The sequence below is a fragment of the Stegodyphus dumicola genome, chromosome 7 (assembly GCF_044657685.1).
Source record: "Stegodyphus dumicola isolate Sdum_Otavi_A_Nest chromosome 7, ASM4465768v1".
NCBI classification, from domain to species: Eukaryota; Metazoa; Arthropoda; class Arachnida; order Araneae; family Eresidae; genus Stegodyphus; species Stegodyphus dumicola.
In genome coordinates this window covers 49,549,718-49,572,127 of record NC_140774.1, presented here as the reverse complement: position 1 = coordinate 49,572,127, position 22,410 = coordinate 49,549,718, and the positions used below count along the sequence as shown (strand labels likewise).

The 22,410-nt window shown below is 30.2% G+C and overlaps 1 protein-coding gene across 5 annotated transcripts in view; it reads left to right on the top strand.

Moving 5' to 3' along the window:
- Nucleotides 1-22,410, top strand: part of LOC118184040 (uncharacterized) — a 158,887-nt gene that overhangs the window by 63,274 nt on the left and 73,203 nt on the right. For 2 of the 5 annotated variants that reach the window (XM_085820177.1, XM_085820175.1), the window contains exons 1-4: nucleotides 720-1,024; nucleotides 17,453-17,618; nucleotides 21,018-21,190; nucleotides 21,315-21,436. In XM_085820177.1, coding sequence (XP_085676303.1) covers nucleotides 876-1,024; nucleotides 17,453-17,618; nucleotides 21,018-21,190; nucleotides 21,315-21,436 — 610 coding nt within the window. In that variant the 5' untranslated portion in view covers nucleotides 720-875. Of the gene's footprint in view, nucleotides 1-718; nucleotides 1,025-16,883; nucleotides 16,901-17,452; nucleotides 17,619-21,017; nucleotides 21,191-21,314; nucleotides 21,437-22,410 lie in introns of those variants that run through there. The other 3 variants (XM_085820176.1, XM_085820179.1, XM_085820178.1) reach the window with 3 other exon arrangements.

The following is a 22,410-nucleotide window of genomic DNA, read 5'->3' as shown; positions in this document are numbered from 1 at the left end:
TTGCGAAAACTAGATAGACGTCATAGATTGCCACTGAAATCAGTTCTCTCTTCTTTGCTGTCTGCTGCATGAAGTTTTAATTGCAAAAACTTGGGACACTGTATGTTAATGATATCAATAATGAGCAATAAGAATAGGCTTTAAATCTGCAGGACTAAAACCTCGGAATATTTAATAGGACCGGAGGTTAAATAGAAGAAGAAAAGAAAGTATATATTTATATATAGTCGAATGTATTTGTAGCAAAAATATTAAAATAGAAGTACAGAAGTCCATTTACCTTTGAATTCCAAAATGTTGTGATATTCTTTGAGAAATAAACCAAGGAATTTACTTTTTTCTTACCGTGTTTGTGTTTGCTTGTTAAGCACTTAATATTGTCAACATCTGCAAAACTGGATGCATCTGTTCTGCTAGGTTCTAAGCAAGGAGGTCTAACCTCCTTGGTTCTAAGCTTCGTTGTCGTCTGTGTGCGTACGAGTGAACGCATATTTCTTTTATATTGCAGTTAAATATCAATCTGTTTCCTCGTTTGTCTAAGAATATTACTGCACTTTTAAGTTAAATTTGCGTCAAATGATATTATGAAAACAATTTTTAATTTTTAACAAAATTTGAAAAATCTCAATCTCAATTTCATTTAACCTAATTTCCAAGCATATTTTAACTGTAACTTCCTTATTTCCCTTTCTATGATCTGGTTTATTTATTTATTTTTTTTTTACGTTTAAATTTGACATACTGCTTTCTCACCGATATTTTTAGACTAATAAAGGTGTGTGGGAGTCAGCTTCATAGGAGTGTCGACGGATTTTTACGTTTGCCTTTTATTTTAGTTTCAAACCTCTTACTAAACGCTAAATGTTTACTTTAAAATGAAAAATCAGTGCTGCGTCGAAGACGCAAATATTTCTCCACAATCGTCATGCTCTATGATTTTGAGGAGCGCTTGTTCACACAAGCGATCTAGTAACTCATCAACAGTCAAGGAAGTGCGGTCTAGGAAAAGTAACTCTAGTCGGAGGTATGCATATGTCTATAAGCTTAAATATTCCTTTTCCTTTAAGTGTAAGATTTAGTTTCATATACTGAACGAAATTTAGCTGTTAATTATTTATATTTTCCATTTAAATAGTGTATTTTCAAAATTCCTATTTGTTTAAACGAAGTTGATTGTTGTAACCTTAATGTAAAACTAGGCGGATAAAAAAAATCTCAGAAGGGGTCCAGCCCCCCAGAGCACTGTATTTCTAAAATAACATCGAATTGTTATCATATAATTATCTGATTAAATCTTATTTAATGTATTAATTACCTGTATTAGTTTTGGTAACTTTAATGAATTATTAATTCTGAAATTTGTAATGCAATAAAAACTAAACACGCATTTAAATATTAAAAGATTGTTACTATTTAAAGGTTAATGAAACAAGATAAATTACTGAGTAATAGACGATTAATTTTTTTCTTTTGATGTATTTCTTACTACAGAGAAGTTGTGTATTCAGTTAATCTACGTATTTTCTTAAAGATACAGAGCAAAAGATTTTCTGTGTCTGCAAGAAGCCGTATTGAAATTAAATTATTGCTAAATGTTATTAACAGGACAATGAAATGCATATTGAATGAAAAACTATTACATAATCCCATAGTTTAGTATTCTTCTGTTGTCGGGACCAGATTCAGAAACGTATGTATATATACACACATGTATGTATATGTGCACATATCTTTATACACACACATGAATACATTTCTGAATCTGGTCGTTATAACAGAAGAGTACCATTTAATATTCCTTATTGTTTAATTTTTTGGGTTGCCCATTAAAGCTATTAGTTGATTATTATCAGGTTAATAATCTGTTATGTGATCAAAAACATAAATTTGTCTGCGAATGAGCAAAAGGTGACAAGGTTTTAAGTTGAATGAGATGAACTTGTGTATGTTTATATTTATTCCTCACTTTCTTGCTACATATGTTTTGCAGAAGACTGGATTTTGTTATTTTTTATTGAAAGATGTCAGTATTTAGAAATTAGTATTTTTCTTCGACTGTAAAATTAAGTCTAAATTGTATCAAATTCCATTTGATAATGAATTTTATTTCTTTCTCTGTAAGTCTGCTCTGTCTTATATTTGTCTTGTAGGTAGGGTTACCAAATTTTTAAAATAAAAAAAGACATTTTGCCCATGCACCACAAAAGAATTCAGCAATTACCTAAATTTATTTTACAGTAAACATCAGTGGTTCTCTACTGTCCCCATGTACCTTTTTCACCATAGCTAGAACATAATCTTCCCCCCTTTCCAAAATTTTAAAAATAAAGATGTACATTGATTTAGATAAAAAAAATTTTTTATGTGTTTTAGAAGTTAAATAATAAAAAATATAAAGAATGCTGGTAAATGCCAAACTTGAGCAAAGGTAGTTCCCCTGCCTCTGAAACTATGCAATTTCTTCCTGGTTGAGAACTACTGCTATGCATATATATTGTGCATATATTCCTAATATATTGTACATATTACCAAATTGTGTTCTGCAAAGTTAACTTTCTAAAAGAAAAAGGGGGTGATTAGGTGTAGTTAAAGTTAAGAAAGTATGTGCAGTTAAAACAAACCTAAATATTGCTAAAATTGAAAGGGAAAAATAAAACAAATGTTAATAGAAAGATATTTATTACTGCTAAATAAGTAGCTACTTGATATAATTATTTTTCAAAAAGGATGGTAGTTTTTACATGGGACAATGATGGGTGTAGCACTAAAAATTTCATGGTAAGGAGCAAAGAGTTTTCCAACCCTTTTTTTATTAATTTAATAACAATTTCATACATAATATAAATTTTATTTATTTTTATGTTTGCATAATGGATTTCATAATTAAAAAAAATTATATAGGATTTCATAGTCCTAATCTAGAAAACAATGTAGAACTTTTTTTTATTTTAAATTTCCTTTACAGTTTAATTACTTTATATGTACATACATATTTCATCCTTTAAAATATGAACAATAAATATGCATATAAAATATATGTATTTTTTAAGAATTGCTCATTTTCGTATATGGTCTTTTCTCTCATTTCTAAGATTCAGCATAATTTCATCACATTCTTGTTCAAAATTTTTCTAATTTTTGTTAAGTTTAAAACATTACATATATAAATTCATTCTGGAGAAAACAACCTTCTGCTCATATTTTTATTGCTATTTCAGTGAAGATTTTAATCACGATTTCAGCTAATTGGGCATGTTGAAACATTTTTGCTGTATTATTCGTCCTTACTTCAAAGATCATTTTCTTTGAGCTCAAATAGGAAAAATTGTATCAAACATAATTCAGCTCAGAATCAAAACAGGAATAAAATAGCATCCTCTTGTAAAGAAGTTGTTATTTGTTCTGCTATTTCATGAAAAAAATTTTGTGATTTCAGCTGACTGGCATTTTGAAACATTTTAGCCCATATTTTCCATTTATTTAAAAAAATAAAATATTTTTATTCCATTGAAACTGTAAGAAAATGGAAACATTATAGCAGAAACATAATTGGACTAAAACTGAAAACAGAGGGAGAATTGACGTAAATTGATTTTGAAACAAAAACGTGGATTGCAGTCGGGGGTTCACCAAATTAACATAAACTGGAGATTCACTCTTTTTTTAAAAAATAATAGTGATACTGTAAAGAAAAATTGATACTTTCTTGTTACTCATAAAAAAGAAAACTGGTTTACTGCTACCTGTTTGTCATTTTAAGCTGCTTCAATTAGAACTATGTCGTTTAAAACTTCTATTACATTGTTATACACAAGCATGTTTTCCAATTCACTGTCATCGTCATTCTATCTGTAATTTGTGCAGATTTGAAGCTCTACTTTCACTATTTCAGTGTTGAGTTTATTTTTTATATTTCTGCAAAGAGATTTTTATTTTTGAAAACATTTTCTCATATTCAACATTGCTGTTGGATATGGGAGAAATGTAGAAACTATTACTATTACATCATTTTTTAAGTTTAGAGAACATTCCTTAACCCCTTAACTGCCATGTGCTTATGTATGCATGATTCACTTGCCAAATCGATTAACTCCATTTTTGGAATTTTATTAAATTTTAATATCAAAGCACTTCATTAGCTCCTAACTGTACATATTCAAAACAAATTTCTCAAATAATAAGTATTAACACCACTAAATGACAAAATCGTTTTAGCCATTGAATAATAAATAATTTATGTCAGAAGCCTCTCTGATTAACTCCATACTATAATGTATTTATATCATAATAAAAGTCTATTTAACCCGCTGCACTATTTTTCCTCTCCTACGGAGACATCTGTAAGTTGTTCGTATAATTTCATTATTCCGTTAGACGAGAGCTATTATCGCTCACACAAACTAAGCACAAGAAAAATAAAATATAAATTAGTCGTATTCAAACTGCCACAAGTGAAGTGAAGTGAAGATACTTATAAATTTCAATTTTATTGTGAATTCTTTTTTTTTTTTTTTTTTTTTTTAATAAATTGTTATAACATTAAGATGGAAGATGTTAATAAGAATTATTTGAGAAAGGAAAATAATCAACCGGATGGTTCTTCAATACAAATTATTGGCAAAAAGCTCGGCTCAAGAAAACGATTTTGTATTTATTCGGATTCGTCATCTGATCACAGCGATGAAAAAATCGCAGCAAATAATTCGACTAGATGAAAAAGAAGCCATAATTCTAGTAAATGGGACCGAAATGTCCAAAAGCATAACAGAATAAAAGGTTTAGGATACAAAAATAGAAGTGGACGTTTAATATCTGAAAAAACATTTGCAGATCTGCCATGTCGATGTCTTCAGAAGTGCAATGAAAAAATCATTTCGGATGAAAGAAAACTGCCATGGAGGCGTTTTATCAGTTAGAGAGTCAAGTTGAGCAAAATATTTTTTTAAGAGGGTGCATTAAAGTCAAAGAAATAAAAGGAAGGCGTCCGAAGGATAACAGTAAAATTCCGAGATCATGTTCTTTCACGTATTATTTTCGAAGACTCCGAAAAGATGGTATTTCGATTTGCAAAAAATATTTTAAGGATACCTATCAGATAAGCAATGGGCGACTATACGACTGCTGCTGTAAGGAACAAGTTTCATTGTTGATTGATCATTGTGTTCGCCATGTTCCAGGTAACAAAATTGATGAAACATATGCTATAAAACATATAAACTCGTTTCCCGCATACACAAGCCACTATGAAGAGCTTATAGCCCAAGGAGAAAATACTTAAATCCGAACTTAAATATTAAGAAAATGAACGAACTCCACATCGCGCAATGTACAGAAGAAAATATAGAACCAGTAAAAGAAAAATATTATTACAAGGTATTCTCGACTAAATTTAATTTGCATTTTAAGCAACTATCTAAAGATACATGCAAAACTTGTGATTATCTACAAATAAAAATTGAGTCTTCAGACAGTTAAGAAATGAGAATGGCAAAAATCAAAAAGGACACTCACTTGCAAAAGGCTGAACAGGCTCGTAGTCATATGGCTACAGATCGGATGGCAGCATCTGAAGACATTTTTATATTTTCTTTTGACTTGGAAAAAGCTTTACCTTTTCCAAAATTGACTATGTCGATAGCTCACTATAAACAAAACCTGTATGTTTATCATTTCGGATGCCATGATTTTAATAAAAATATAAGTCACATGTTCGTTTGGCCAGAAACTGAGGGATCTCGCTGGTCTCAGGAAATTTCTTCATGTTTAGTAAAGTATATAAAGATTTGTGCTAAAAACTGTAAAAATATAATAACCTACTCAGACTCATGTACGGGACAAAATAGAAATATTAAAACTGTTTTAAGTTTATTGAAATTGCTTCAAAGTACAGAAATACAAGCTGAATCAATTGAAACCAAATTTCTAGAAAGTGGACACAGTTACTTGCCTAATGATTCACAATTTGCTATCATCGAATCTTGAGCAAAAAAAGTTCAGAATATCTTTTTGTCAGATGATTGGTATAATATAATAAAAACCTGTAAAAAGAAAGCACCATTTCATATGGTTCAAATGAAGCATCAAAACTTTTTCTCTACAAGTACTTTAGAAAATTCTATCAATAATAGAAAGGTATCAGTTACAGGGATGTCAGTTGGCTCAAAATGAGCTGGATAAAATTAGAAAAGTCGAAACCCCATCTGATACAATTTAAGTATGACTTCAATGAAGGTACTGAATTTAGTGCCATAAATATACAAAAAAGTGTAGCAGGTAGACCACTATCTCTGAAAAAATGTGATCCAGCCTTAGTTGCATCCAACAGGTAGAATCATAGACCTGTTATATACTAGACGGATCATCGCCATTCAAAACCGGGTGAAAAAGTGGCACAGGAATGAGCTGCAGGAGTTTGGGCATGAAATGGAACTGAATCCAGACTTTGGCGTACTATCGCCATGGCTGGCGATTTTTTTCTCTCAGTTCGAAATGCGAACTTGGAAAGACATCATTTCGCAGAAGCTGCCGTTGAATTTGCAGAAGAGGTTAGATCGATAAACACCAGCCAAAATTAATAATTTCCCTAAAATTGAACACTTTATTTTAAAATTTAACTTTATTTTAAATTTTAATTTTTAAAATTTAAATAATTTTCATGCTGTAGAATAATATTTTGCAATATGTCCATCGGCGTCTACCGAATTTAAAATAAAATTAAAAAAACTGGAGAGAATAAACTAATAACTAAATAATAAATAATAAACTAATAGCAAACTAAAACATAAATAAGTAAAATAAATAAATAAAAAAGAAGGCTTTTTAGTACTCAGGACAGAATAAAAAATTAAAAAAAAAAAAAAAATAGATAACATAAGAAGAATGAGTGAAAACAGAAAATAGTACAAAAAGGAAAGTTAATATTAATACGAAAAGGAAATTTAATGTTAATACGAAAAGGAAATTTAGTGTTAATACGGTGTATTACAGAGAACTACAGAGTAGGCAAATCAAAGTGAGAAAGATATTAAATAAAATGAACTAAAAATGAATGTCAATATAGCAGATATAAGCTAAAAGGAAGAGAGAGAGAGTGGTAAATAATTAAATTATGAAACAAAAAGGTGGTAAATTAAGACTTCCTGTTACTAGCAAATATATATATATATATATATTCCTTTTACTAGCAATATATATATATATATATATATATATGCACGTTTCACAATGTAGTCGCACTTATTTAAAATAATTTTAGAAGGTAAAATTTAAATAATGTTCATTATTTTTAAAAAGAAACTTAAAATTATTAAAGTTTTGAAATTTAACTGCTATATAATTGCTATTTTCTTAATACTTAACAAATTATTAATATTTGAATAAATGCCAGAAACATGATATAAGAAAGAAAATACGTGATTGAAGGTAAACAAATTTGTTATATTTGGATGCAAGAAAAGGATATAAATAAAGTCATTCATGTCCCCCCCCCTAAAAAAAACATAATTTTATGCAGTTCTTACACAGTGTTACATCAACATTACCAAGTATTAAATACATACATTACTACTTCGCACATGTCCGCATGAGCAAACGCAAAGAATATATAAACAAACGCATTCAAAGCAGTCTGTTGGCGTATAAAAAATGTCGCCAAAGCAGAATACTAGACTAATTAAAATTATATTGTATTACTAAAATTTTAACATTTTTTTCAGAAAACAGTTATTAGAAACATACATATATATTAAGATACTTTTATTTAAATGTTATTTCAAGTATGCATATATTATATAAAATTAGAAAATCTATTTTTTATTAGAAAAAGGTAAGTAGAGTGGATAAAAAAACCTCTACATTTTATAAAATTAGGTTTTAAAACATTAGAAAAAGCTCAGTTGTGAAATGTTACTCCTCAATCTTTCACATATCTGGAATTACATCCATATGCGGAGCACGAAAGTATCATTTTTGAAGTCCGAAACAATGCGCTTACACGCAAAACACTTGCTTCTCACAAATTCTCCATAGAACTGTAATGGTAAGGAAGATTCGCGGGAAATACGATCTGGGAAATGCACCAAATGTCACGTGGTTCGTATTCCTGTTTCCCTTCAGGGTTGCCGTTTCTCTCTCTAGTATATTACAGCTCTATGGGTAGAATAGGGACAAGAGGAAAGATATGATGGACTTGTTGAAATTTATTCCTCCTATTAAACGCGAGTATTATAAAACTTTAAGGACAAATCGACGGGATGGGAGCTCAAATACAGGTAACAAAGATGGCATCATTTATAATGATGATAATGCAATGTAAATAAGGTAATAATACTCTTAATAATACGAGTAGCAGAATAGTTATTATTCATTTGTGCTAAACTCTTTAATAAAACATATATTTATATGATGACATTTTTCTGTAATAAAAGAATAATTCAAAGACTGAATTTGAATTAATAATTTACTTTCACTTGCCAAATCGATTAACTCCACCAATCACGAAAAAAGTATAATAATAATAACTACTCCAAGTATATTGCATCTTATACTTTCTAAATGTTGTCAAATCAAACAGGCTATTGCAATAACAGTCTACATCACATTTTCAAATTTTTAATTTGAAAAGAATTTTAAAAAACAGCATATAATATTTTATCATTTTTTTCAACTTCTTGTTTTATGGAGTTAATCAATTTGGCAAGTGAAGCATTCTTGCTCAGCCGATGCATTAACTGCCCCGGGCATATACATGCCCTTCCGAAATGCTATCATTTGCTTTGCGCTGCTATCAGTAAAATTATTTGCAAAGCTTTGGAATGAAACACCACAATTACCTTGACAGAGTATGTAAAGGAGGATATTATTTCAGAGAAAGGGGGAAGACCTGGTGAGGGGTATGTTTCCGAAACAGTGAAAGTAATTGACTGCCCAGTTATTGGTCTTGCTTCTGTTTGAGTAAAATGTATTTTTTTATAGTGTGTCTTCAGTTTTCGTTACTGTTTGTATTAGGTGCCTTTTTTTACGAATATGTATGACAGCAAAATAGATGATTACTTTCTGTCATCTTCAGGATCGAACAGCTCAGATTTATGATATGTTAGATGTAGAGGATTGCGACTATTCTCTAAAAGATGCTCGACGTTGGGTACGACTTGATATTAAAAACTTGCCTATGCCGCCTCCACACTTTCCACTTAGGTATACCAATTTTATAAGGTATAACACTGAAATCTAATACAGTCAAAAGTCTTTAATCTGGACTTGTCGGGACTTCAGCGATTCTGGATTATCGGTTTTTCAGGATTATAGATCATCAGTTTAAATCTGGTAAGATGGCATGCAGAAATTATAAAATTAAAAATATGAAACCATAATTTATGAAATAAAGAGCAATTATGATCTAAAGAGTATCAAAATTTACAAAAAAAAAAAAAAAAAAAAAAAAGCTTAATATTTATTTGTTTACTTTATTAAACATTTCTTTCAACGCATGCATGCATAAAGCATACATTATGCATAGTCGAAATTAGAAAATTGCAACCAGAAAATTATTTGATGTGTATTCGTGATATTTATAATGAAGAGGAATTTGATTTAAATCATATCAAAGACTGATTACATCGAGATGAAATACTGCATTTAATAAGGAATTATAAGCCAAATAAAATAATAACATCTGCCCTGAAGATAAGGATAGTGCTGACAGATTAACTTCCAGTTCATTGCATGCCACGATGTTCCCCCACAGAGCAGTGTGAAATTGATAAACACAATTCGGAATGGTTAGAGAAACAAAGAATATGCCTTTATCCATTTTTTGCAGCAATTCCACTTTTTGTTTGATGGACATCGAAACATGGTTTCGCTTTGTAGATCCTTTGGCAGCTCCAGAATCAGAAATTCTTTTTGACATAATTGAAAGTTCAAGCTTACTTTTATAAAATTGCCCTAACAGTCTGCAAAAAATAATAAGCCGGATCCAATTCGAAGATTAAGGAACAACGCAATCTGCAACATTAACTGAAATAGATAAATAGATACTTTTAGCTTAGCTTATACCGTTTGTTATATATTAAACGTGCATGCGTAAACGTATTATGCGCATGCATAAAGGTATTATGCGTGTGCGTATACACATTATGCGTTTACGCATGTGCAGAAAGTTTTTAGCTTTGAGGTCCGGATTATGTACGTCCGGATTAAAGACTTTTGACTGTATTACACTTTACTGGTTTAAAAATAAATTGATCATAACTCAATTTTTGGGGATCTTTTTTATTATACTTACATCGTTTTTATTATACTTTTACTCTAAACCTTAAACTTTGTATTTTCATTTTTTCTTTTGTTCTTTATTTTGTGAAAGTAAACAAGTTTTAGACAGCAAAACTTGTACTTATTTTCCCCCTAATACATTGCATAACTATGCATGCCTGTGTAAAAAATGGTGGCACTGGGGAGTGAATCTTGTACGTTTTCCACGGTAGTTAAGGGGTTAAAAATGATTATATATATATATATATATATATATATATATATTTTTTAATATTTTCATGAATTCATCTATGTTAAAATCTACAGTTTTTAACTTCTCTACAGCAGAAAAGAGTATGTTAAAAAAGGAAAGTTGACTTATTAAGGAAACTGTCAAATTCTTTTAAGCATATTGGAGTTGCTTATATTTTTTCTTTCAGGAAAGTTTTTTTTGGGGGGTGGGGTTCAGAAAGATAAATTTTACTTCACATTGTCGTCACTTGTAGGAAATTAAATTTTTCATACCTGTTTTAGGAAAGCCAAGATACTTATCCTCTTACTGCTTAATTTACTATTTAGGTCTTTATATTGTGTCTATATTGTTGCATGTAGTATACGGATTCGTAATAGATTGAATACACAAGTCTGATGAAAAGTTAACAAATTTATTCTTATCACAAGAAATAAAACAAAATGCTGAATTTTTTCCTCACAGGTATTTATACAATATCACACAGTAGTTATATTTTAAACTACTAAAACATTAAATACAACACAATTCAAAGCGCAGAGGAAGCTGACCTGATTTCACTGCGAATTTGCTATAATCCACAACTAAAACTTAGTAAACAACTGAACTCAGATGTTTTCTCCGGCTTTTATAAGCTTTTTAATCAGTCACGAGAAGCTTCTCATAATTTCTTGAGCTTTCTGAAAAGCAAAAGAGTACAATTACGAGATATCTATTTATTAAATGTTAAATGCGCATCCTCCTGTATTTTTACTTTTTCGGCATAGCTTTCTCTTAAAACTCATTATGCGCTGCATTGCAGGGGGAAAATTTTTAATTATAATTCTACTAAAAATACCAAATTAAATACAAAATCCATAATTCTATGTCTGAGTAACAGAAAATATCTTGCTTCTGAAAACTTTCATTATGTGACTTACAGTTGAATAGCATATTTTTTACGTTCAGTCTGAATTTCCATTCTCTTCCCTAAATGCATTTCATACAATCTTTAAACTTTTGATGTAGCTGGTTATTTGGACTCAGTTTCTTCAAGTTTTTAAAGAGAAAATGATTAGCTTAAGTACCTTGTTGCGACATTCCTCAAAATTTCCAAGTATTGCATATAGATAAAATTACAGAACTCTTTGAGAGCCACATTTCTGCTACTATAACTGATAAACTGAGAAAACTCTTTTAATATTTAATCATTCTCTGCATCTGTTGGCAGTGATGTTGCATATATGAATGCCTTATGAATTATATGACTTGAGCAGTTACTGGGAAGTTGTTCATTCAGTTCATTTTTAAGTTCAAGAAAAATGCTGATTATGCATAGCATAATTATCACTGGCTGTGTCTGCTGTGAAAGCTGCTACTGAAGATTCAAACAGTTTTTGTTCTTATTTGTATTTACTGTTTCCTTATTATCATCATAAAGCTTAAAGATAGTGCTCTTTTCCACGTTCAATAATAAAATATCTCAAAAGAAGAGGAAAGCATTTTATACTATTATACTTATTATTTACAAAGGCAGCTTCGCAATTATATAACTGTGTTGAAGTTAGTTTGGGAATTGCAAGTGGCTGCCCATTTATGATGGCGATTTTGCAAAGGAGTGTATATTGTTGGCATATGAGAAAGTATGCCTTGAAGCTATGAAGAAATTTAAAAACGTGAGTCTCAGCAGAATGCCGGTTCAGAGAAAAAAATTTATCTGATGTTGATGATAAATAATTACAGATTGCTGCTGCCAAATTTATGTACTTTTCTCTAGCAGCAAATCAGTTACCAGACATTACTTCAGCAGCTCAGCTGCTTTTGCTAGAGAAATTTCTGAAAATTTTTAACTGAGGAAGAACTTCCTGGAATGAGTTCAATGAAGGGATGAGCAAGTGAATCTGATATTTTATTCTCCATTTTAAATTTGTGTTCTGTACATAATTTTAATACTAACAAACATGTTAGTATCACTACTAACGGAGCTCCAGCTATGATTGGAATGCAGAATGGCATGGTGAGTCTACTGAGAAACCATTTGGATGATTGAGGATTGCTTGGGTATCATTGAAAGTACACCAAGAACAGCTGTATGCAAAAGAACCAGGATTTGACTGTCTGATGAAAGTAGTGAGCAATACAATCATTTTTATTCACTCACAAACCGCAGGCAATTTAAGGAAATCCTAGAACACACAGATGCACTACATAGTGACAGTGGCGTAGCTAGGGAGGGGCAAAGGGGGACATTTGTCCCTGGGAGAAAGAAAAATGTTTTACAGTCAAAAGTCATTAATTCGGACACCCATAATCCGGAATGTTCTATAATCCGGACATCAAAGCTACAAACTTTCTGCGCATGCGTCGCGTTGAGGCATGCGCGCAAGACCTTTACGCCTGTGAATTTGCGTGTGCGCATGCGCAAAATACGTTTACGAATGCACGTTTAATGTATAACGGACGGGATAAGCTAAGCTAAAATTATCTAATTATCTATTTCAGTTAATGTTGCAGATTGCGTTGTTCCTTAATCTTCGAATTGGATCCGGCTTATTATTTTTTGCAGTCTGTTAGAGCAATTTTATAAAAGTAAGCTTGAACTTTCGATTATTTCAAATAGAATTTCCGATATATATTTACTAATATGTAAAGGATATACAAAGCGAAAGTATCTTTCGGAGTCCATTAAACAAAAAGTGGAATTGATGCAAAAAATGGATAAAGGCTTATCCTTTGTTTATGTAAACTGTAACGTTTGTTTATCTAAACTTTGTTTATCTTTAACACTCTGGGACACAATGAATTGGAAGTTGATCTGTCAACACTATCCTTATTTATCTTAAGGGCAGATGTTTTTATTTTATTTGGCTTATAATTGCTTACTAAATGTGGTATTTCCTCTGGATGTACTCGGTCTTTGATATGATTTAAATCAAATGCCTGGTCATTATAATTCGCTTGGGATAGGGAAGAAAGTGACAGAGGTTATTGAAAACAAAAAAATTTCAATTGACAAATTAGTCCGTATTCTTGACACAGCAATTATAGGACTTGAACAGCGGAACTTTGTAACTGAACAAGAAATTATGTCTGTTTATGGAATTAAAGAGAATGTATTATCACATAAAAAAACGAAGCAACTTAAACAACTTACATTGAAAGAAATGTTTAATAAAGTAAACAAATATTAAGCTTTTTTTTTGTGTAAATTTTGATACCCTTTAGATCATAATTGTTCTTTATTTCATAAATTACGATTTCATATTTTAAATTTTATAATTTCTGCATGCCATTTTACCAGATTTAAACTGATGATCTATAATCCGGAAAAATCGATAATCCGGAATCGCCAAAGTCCCGACGAGTCCGGATTAACGACTTTTAACTGTATATGTTTTGAAAAAGTGAACTACTGTATTTGATGGCATATAAGACGCTCTTTTTTTCCTAAATTTGGTTTCAAAAAAGTTACCTGTGTCTTATACGTGAAGGTAATTGCATTCAATAATTGTTTATTTGGCTTTTACGAAACGTGAGAACTAAAACCACGCTATTGAAACTTTTTTCCCTTGTGTGTGGCCGTCTAAATAAGGGTGCGTCTCTTATGCCGTCAAATACGGTATTTATAGATGGAATACTTTGATTTTTGAAAAGCAGAATATTACAATTCTTTTTTCCTAATTGCTTTATAAATTTTAATGAGAGATTATGTAAAATGTCCAGGCCCCCGTCAGTGGGCGAGTGATTGCATGGAGCTCCCAGTAGCACATGCAAGGAGAAACCCCCTCTCTTCTTGCTTGAATACATATGTAATGGTCTCCAAATCAGTTTAAATTTGATATGGTAAAAATCTGGTTTGGAAATTAAGCAACTTATTGCATTGATTCCCCTCTCACTCAAAAGTGCATTCAACTTACCTACAGAAGAGAACAGCAATTTTGCTTCTTCGAAACAGGTCTGCTGCCCTAGCTGTAGGGATTTGTCTTTTCAGGGTTGAGAATTTGAAAAATGAGCTGTCACTGGGAATTGATTTGCAGATCTTTCAGTAGCATCACAAAGGCATGCACTGGAAAAAGGCTTATTTCCTTATATGTGTGCTTCAAGGATAATTTGGGAGAAATACAAGAACCATTTGGTCACATTTTAGATGATGATCTTCATTTATTATCAGTTTCATTCTTATTTTTGCTGCCATTTGTTTTGTTTCGTTCTAGACTTGAAATTCTTTTTTTTTTTTTTTATTAAAATAAATTTTAAAAAATTTTCCCATTTTATTTGAGTCCAGACGTGCCAGCACTGTATTCATAATCTCAAATATTTTATTCTTTTATTTATATGTAATTCCTGCTTAACTAGCTCAATGCAAAGGTTGCAGTATTGTATAAACTGGTGAAAGAGAAAGAAAAATGTTTTACATGTTTTGAAAAAGTCAACTATTTATAGATGGAATACTTTGATTTTTGAAAAGCAGAATATTACAATTTTTTTTTTTCTAATTGCTTTATAAATTTTAATGAGAGATTATGTAAAATGTCCAGGGCCCCGTCAGTGGGCGAGTGATTAAGACTGCTGAATGTTGGGAGTTCTACTTAAATTTATCCCTAGACCCTATTAAACAGGCAGATTGCATGGTTGGTTTTCATACTTTGCCCCTGTGTAGCTTGAATACAAGTCAGTTAGAAAGTACACCATGAAGGCATCCCTTCCCTTAGGCCAATAGCCCTTGTGTGCTGCACGATAATTAAATAACCTACCTGTGACTTTTCTGTAACTAAAGGTATTATTTTTGTCATTTTGTTCTCATTTGTACAGAGTTAATTAATCAAAGTTTCTTTACTTTCATAAGGTTTAGTATGTTTTCAATGTAAAAGACCCTTTTATGTAAAACTAAAAAGAACAGAAGGCACACACGGTGCGTACAAGTCACACAACCACTTATAGTGATGTAAGTTAGAGTAACAGTGTCAAACATAAAATTTTAATTAAATAAGAGCCTAAAGCTACACATATCAGTTTAATGCAAAGTTAGCTTACTTATCTGACCAGTGTGCAGATTCAATATTGGCAACTCTAATGCAAGGCTGAAGACTATGAATCTTATCTGATTTAGCAATCTAGTATCATGGTCTCAAGAGGCATGGCCTATCCTACAATCTAAAATCCTCACTATAAATATCTGCATTCAGGCAAAAAAACAAAGGGAGAAGTAACAATAAAGATCCAAAACATATAACAATTGATTAATTAACATAAAAGAACCTTACATTTTTTTAAAATTACATTAGACTTATCACAAGCAAATCTAGATATCTTTCAAGCTTGAAGATATGTTAGAAATGTCTCTCAGCATATATTTATCCCTTTATATGAATTCTTAAACCAGCCTTTTTATGTGGTATATCTATGAATTCTGTGGGATGACAACAATGGAACCGTCTGTTTGAAAAACAAGCATTCTTAACTTCCGGCGGCAGTGCTATTTTATTTGCCTTCTGCATTAGCATAGGTTCATTCATTAGATCATGGCAGCTTTAAATGGATTAAAATCCAAAAAGAAAAAGAGTAGTATTTGAAATATTTAAATTTCGTTTTTCTTCTGTGCTATGTCTTACTATTTATTTACTTTCTATTTTTTTTTTTTTTTTTTTTAAATTTTACTTGATTTTGATTTTTTAAATTTATTATTAATTTACTCATTTTATTATTATTTTAAATGAATTTTATTTATACATATATGTTATTAACTGCGCATTATTTATTGTTTCATTTTTGTTGAATTTTAACAAACTCCTATAGGACTCTAGCTATTCTAATGTTAAAAATTGAACTTCATGCATAGTTTAAAAGTGAAAAAATTCCTCAACATTTCTTGTTATTCAACAAGGCATTGAAGATCGTTGAGCGCTTCCGAAAGTTCGATTATATCTTGTATAACCAGGAATATATATAACTGTTATATAAATTGTATGTACACAGCAAAATGGGAAAGTGCTGCCCAATTGCTTAAATTTATATATTTTTGTCATGTGTATATATATTTTTTGTGCGTACATTATATATTAAATGCTTTATTTCTGAGGTTTTCCAGCTTATAGATATATAAACTTGTGAATTTTTCGAGTTATCCATCGCGAATATTCGTTCCAAATAACAAACGTGTCTTCTGATCTGTCTCTGTAAGTGTCTTCTGTTATTCTGAAGTGATGCTTGGCGTTTCGCCAAACTCGGCAGGGGAGAGTAAAAATTCGTTAGAAATTTTTTTCGTTAATTGTTTAGAAAACTTTATCTTCCGAATCGCATCCAACCGAAACTTACTGTTGACGCTTTCATTGATTCATTTTTTATTATCGTCTGAATTAACGAAAGGACGCGTTTGCTTTTCTGTGAGTTTGCCGGACAAACTTCACTCTAAGCAAGCTGGTAGGTTTTACTGTGAAAAAGCTGTTACTCTAGATTATTGTTAAATTAACTTTGACTTAAGGAAACTAATAAATTACATGCTTACATACCATTTTATTCTGCTGTAGAAAAATTTAGGTATTTAATCAGTTTCTTCATACATTTTACGTCCATTAATTTAGAAGTAATATATAATAAATTATGTGAGTAAATATATAACAAGATTCAATTAATTTTCTTGATTATAACTAATTTTCACTTTATATTGACATTTCTCTTATTTGAAAGTATTTTGGGTTTAAACTTAATATATGTACACATATAAAGATTTCCTATTAATTTTTTTACATTTTTTTTTTCATAATTTCTGAAGTTTTAAAATAAATTTAATCCTTGTATCTATTTTATTTTTTTGCATGCAATAAAGGATGAAATTTTAAGGTAAGTAAAAAATTATAAGTAGTGGATAATGCATGTAAATGTTAAGTGATGTATGTTTTATATGTTGTCATACCTTACTATTAAGAGAACTGTATTCCCTTTGTATGCTGACAATTCAATTATTCCTTTTAGGAATGTCAGTAAAGACAACAAAGAAGTGATATCCCCTGGAGCTGATTCATGTAATTGTAGTACACAAATTGACACATTGCTTGAATCATCATTAAAAGAACTTGCATTGAAATCAGCAAAGAAAACATATTCAATTTTAAAAGAAAGCCTGTACAGTAGTTTTGAAGTATGCTTTCATGAATTATTTATTGTTTTAAAGTAATATTTATAATAATATTTATTATCAGTATAATGTTTACAACAGTATAATCAATGTCAAAAATTATTGTTTCATTTTATTTCAAATTTCATTTTAGTTGATTGAAATTCACTTGCATCAGTCATTTTCAGCTCTCTGAAAATAATCCTTATATATGGATATATGGAGGAAATTAATAGGGTGTATAAAAGTTATGCTAATAGTTCAGTTTGTAATGCAACTTAAGATGAACTGATATTTTCTTCTGAGGCTGCCTATTTATTATTTTAACTTTCTTTTACGTTGCATTGATTTTGCAGTATTTAATATAGAATTAGTCATCATATGCATTTTTAAAAATTCAGTATTCAGTTTATATAGCATCTTGGAACTTAATATTTTATATTATTTTATATTTTTAAAGGTAACAGGGTAGCTACAAATCGTTAAAAAATGTAATTTAATAATTATAAATATTGATCATATTATTATGTTTGTGTAAAAAATACATATAGTAGATTGTTTGAATTAATCAAGTGTGCTCTAATATTGCTCTTTTAACAGCAGGAACTTTGTAAGGTAAGTAAGTTCTAATTTTTAGCTGCTCATCTTTACAAACAAAGATTTCTTGCACATGCATCCTTTGTGTGTAAATGTTTGTGTTAAAGCATGTTGTGAGTCTATGCAGTTGCTATTCTCTTTATTCTCTTACCCAGCTTACTGCTGATCTGATATCCTTATGTGTTATGTTAAATTTTCCTTTATAACATGATTTCAGAATGGAGTTTTAATTTTCAGAGTGGTAAAAGTCTTTTTTGTTCATTTTGTATTTAGTTGCAGTTTCTCTCTTAGAGCAGTCACAGAGCACTTGTTTTTAACTTTATCCTGTTTTCTGTCAGGGGTTAAGCTTTTGTGTTTCCTATTTGGAACAGTATTTTGCAGCATATGAACTCAAAGACAAATGTACTTATATTTTCAAAATAATAATACTAATAAAATCTGAAAGCTTTCAGAACTAATAAAATCTGAAAGCTTTCAGATTTTATGATTATCGGGATCAATGGAATTCCTTATTGAAAAAACTTTATTTAAATCATCTTTATTACCATCAAACAGGATAAAAGCGTCATCTCTGTAGTGGAACCATACCGAGAAGCTTAAAGTTTCAAATATTTTGATTCATAATGCATGTAGATCTCAGCAAGGCTGGGACTAAGAGGGCTTCCCATGGCTAATCCCTCAGTTTGCATGTAATACTTATTTTGGGAAATCTGTTTGTTTCAAACAGAGTTAAGTAAGGGAAATTAGCTCATTAATTTTGATGCAGGAAAAGCCGCCGTCGGTATAGTGGTTATGGTTTCGAATCCCAGAGAAGGCATGGTTGTAACTGTCTGTCCCTTCATAGGAGGCAATGGTGGCTCACCTATTAGGTGCCTCCATAATAAAGAGATCACCACATCTGGCTTTGTATAGATTAATGGACTGTGTTACACTGTAACAATTCACAATCTGCCATTGGGGGGGGGAGAATTTTTTTTTCATGCAGGAAAGATGAAATTCATGAAGTCTCGTTTATAGACATCTTAATGCACCTTCCACTGGAGCATAGGTGAATAATGATTATACTTCAAAAGAGAGACCATGAGTAAATTTCAAGGAGAAATGCTTTTAACTTTTTTATTAACTCTGTTGAATTTTTTTATGTTGTAAATGTTATTATCTAATAAAGTTGAAAATCTAGAAACTAGATATTTAGCTAATATTTAGTTAGGCACAAGACAGTGCCTAAATTTGATGCAGTAAAGCAGAAATTAATAGAGTGCAAAGTCCATTATCCGGAATGATCTATAATCCGGACCTCAAAGCCACATACTTTACGCATGCGTGTAGAGAATGCGCATATGTTATGCATGCAATCAAAAAATGTGCATACATTAGGCATGCATGCATTGAAAGAAATGTTTAATAAAGTACACAAATAAATATTAAGCTTTTTTTTTTTTTTTTTTTTTTTGTAAAATTTGATACCCTTTAGATCATAATTGCTCTTTATTTCATAAATTACAGTTTCGTATTTTTAACTGTATAATTTCTGCATGCCATCTTACCATATTTAAATTAATGATCTATAATCCGGAATCGCCGAAGTCCCAACGAGTCCGAATTACAGACTTTGTACTGTACCATTTTTATGAATTTTGGGACGAATGTATAATCTGGCACCATTCGCAACAGATGGGATAAGCAATTGTTATAATTGGGTCGGAAGGCTTTGTGAGGATTTGATCACAGTTTTTATTTTTGAGAGATCCGAACGTGAAGGGTCTTTAGGGATCATATTATCTGGTCCTTCATTTAAGAGATTAGTGACACTATTGATGTAAGTGTTCTTGTCCATGATGACTACCTGGTCATCTTTGTCATCCTTTGAAACAATAATGTCTAAGTTAGAATGAATTTCGCGCATTGTAGGCATCTTACTGTCGCATTTAGATTCTTCTTTGTTTGGCAGCTACCAAACAAAGAAGTTCCTTTGTTAAAATGTTGCACGAAAAGTGTATCAGTTCTTTTTTTGAAATTGTAAATGAAAAACTTGTTGGTGTCCAAATCTTATATGAAAATACATATCTGGTTCAAAATATAATGTTGAAATATTTTTGGCAAAAGGTCACAATATTTTTAACAGTTTGAAGCATAAAGTTACTTGTTTTTACATATTGTACATATTTTGTGTTGTACATATTTTGGCTGCTGTCCCATTAATGAAAGAATACTATAATCCCAGCCGTGGCAGTTTTGCTCATTTTAAAATGGCAGTGGGTTAATGAATCTTCAGCCTTGTTAATTTATATCTGATTTATTTATTTATTTATATATTTATTATTATTATTATTATTATTATTATTATTATTTTTTTTTTTTTGCTTCTACTAAAAATGATAACCTGGTGGGGGTGCTTCCTTTTTAAAGTGTACCATGATTATTCACCAAAGTTGCCTGACTAAGTAATTAAATTTGAAGCATGCCCGACTAAATAATTAAATTTGAAACTTCTAAGTATCACTGAAGTTGTATGAGATGGTCACTGTAATTAAGAAATTAACCTTATGGTTATGAAATTTTATTTCATGCTGAGTATAAACCGTAGGAAGTTTAAAAAAGATAAATATTTTATCAAAAAATATCAGCATAGTATAATCCTCCTTATTAGCTATACAAGGATATTAATAGTACTTATATATGTCAACTATAATAGTACATTCTACATAATCTTATTTAATTTTATTTTGCAGTTGTCAGAAACCAAATACAAGGATATTAATAGTACTTATATATGTCAACTATAATAGTACATTCTACATAATCTTATTTAATTTTATTTTGCAGTTGTCAGAAACCAAAAATTGTAAAGTCTTTGAAACAAATGTGCTGAATTCATTATGTGCTAAAGAATTTAATTTTAATCAGCTTTCTTCTAATAATTCATTATTGTCTAATGAACATCTTATGAACTGTGAAGAATGGAGCGATTACTCAAGTGGTGTCGAAAGTGATTTCAGGTAAATAATATCCAACGTGAAGTGCTTAAACTGTTTAAAAATGCATTATGTATTTATTGTTATTATGTTCCCCCTCCTCAGTGTGCTATTCTTGCTTTTCTTAAAAGTGGCTTCTTCTTTTCAGTAAAAATTCAATATATGCTGCATCAGAAATGTCTCGAAATAGGAGGTTTAATCGAAGTGCAGTTACTTCAAGTAGAACATTATCAGAATCGGAAACAGAGGATGAAACTATATATTTTAATGGTAAACATTCCTTTGTATCAAATATTTTGTATATCAAATGTGATTTTGCATACAGGCTTATTTAGGTTGGCTTTTATTTGTTTATTTAAATCAAATCTTGAAGCCAGTTTTCAATTTACTTCTTGCATTTATACATAATTAATAAAAATAGCACTATATCTCATAGCATTTTCCTCAGAATTTGATGTATATTTGTTTTAATTTAACTTTGAATTATTTATGAATTTTTATGCAGTTTCGTATTTAGCAATCAAACTAGTCATTCTAGAATTTTGATCTTTGTACCATCAGACAGGGTAAAAAATTATCTTGCGGGTGAAGCTTTTTCAGATTAAGTTTTCCAAATTGATGGGCTGCTAACATTGATTGATATTTAAATCAAAATTATCAAAGAAAAATTTATATAGTTTAAATGTACTCAAACTGTTAGTACATCAGGATATCTTAAAGGAAAGGTGATATAATTTTTTGTGCACTTATTCTCATGTGATTTTCATTCTCTTAACTTCATTTTTATGCCTCTTCTAAGAACTGAAAAGTAGAAAATATAATAAAAATAAAACATGGAGGAGTTAGGTAAAGCTTGCATTGAGACTTAAGAGAATTTTTAAGAATAATAAAAGTGATATTTTAGAGAAGATATACAGGTATAAGAAGGATTACATTCAATTCACTCAAAAATTTGATCACTTCACTCTTTGAAAATTTTGATTTAAAATAGCATCATTTGCAGTCTCGCAATTTTAATTTTCAGTTATGTCTGAACAGGAATTTGTGATAGCTAAAAATAATTTTTTATTAAGTACATTACGTTAAAACTCTCTAGTTATAAGAAATTATATATTTTATTTACTCGGTAGAATTTTAGTAGTCCACACACCTCAGAACCATGGGTTATATGCATATCGGTGAATTTTGTGGATTGTAAATCATGTCTTTCTTAATTTTATGTAATTTTCCTCTTTCTATTTTTA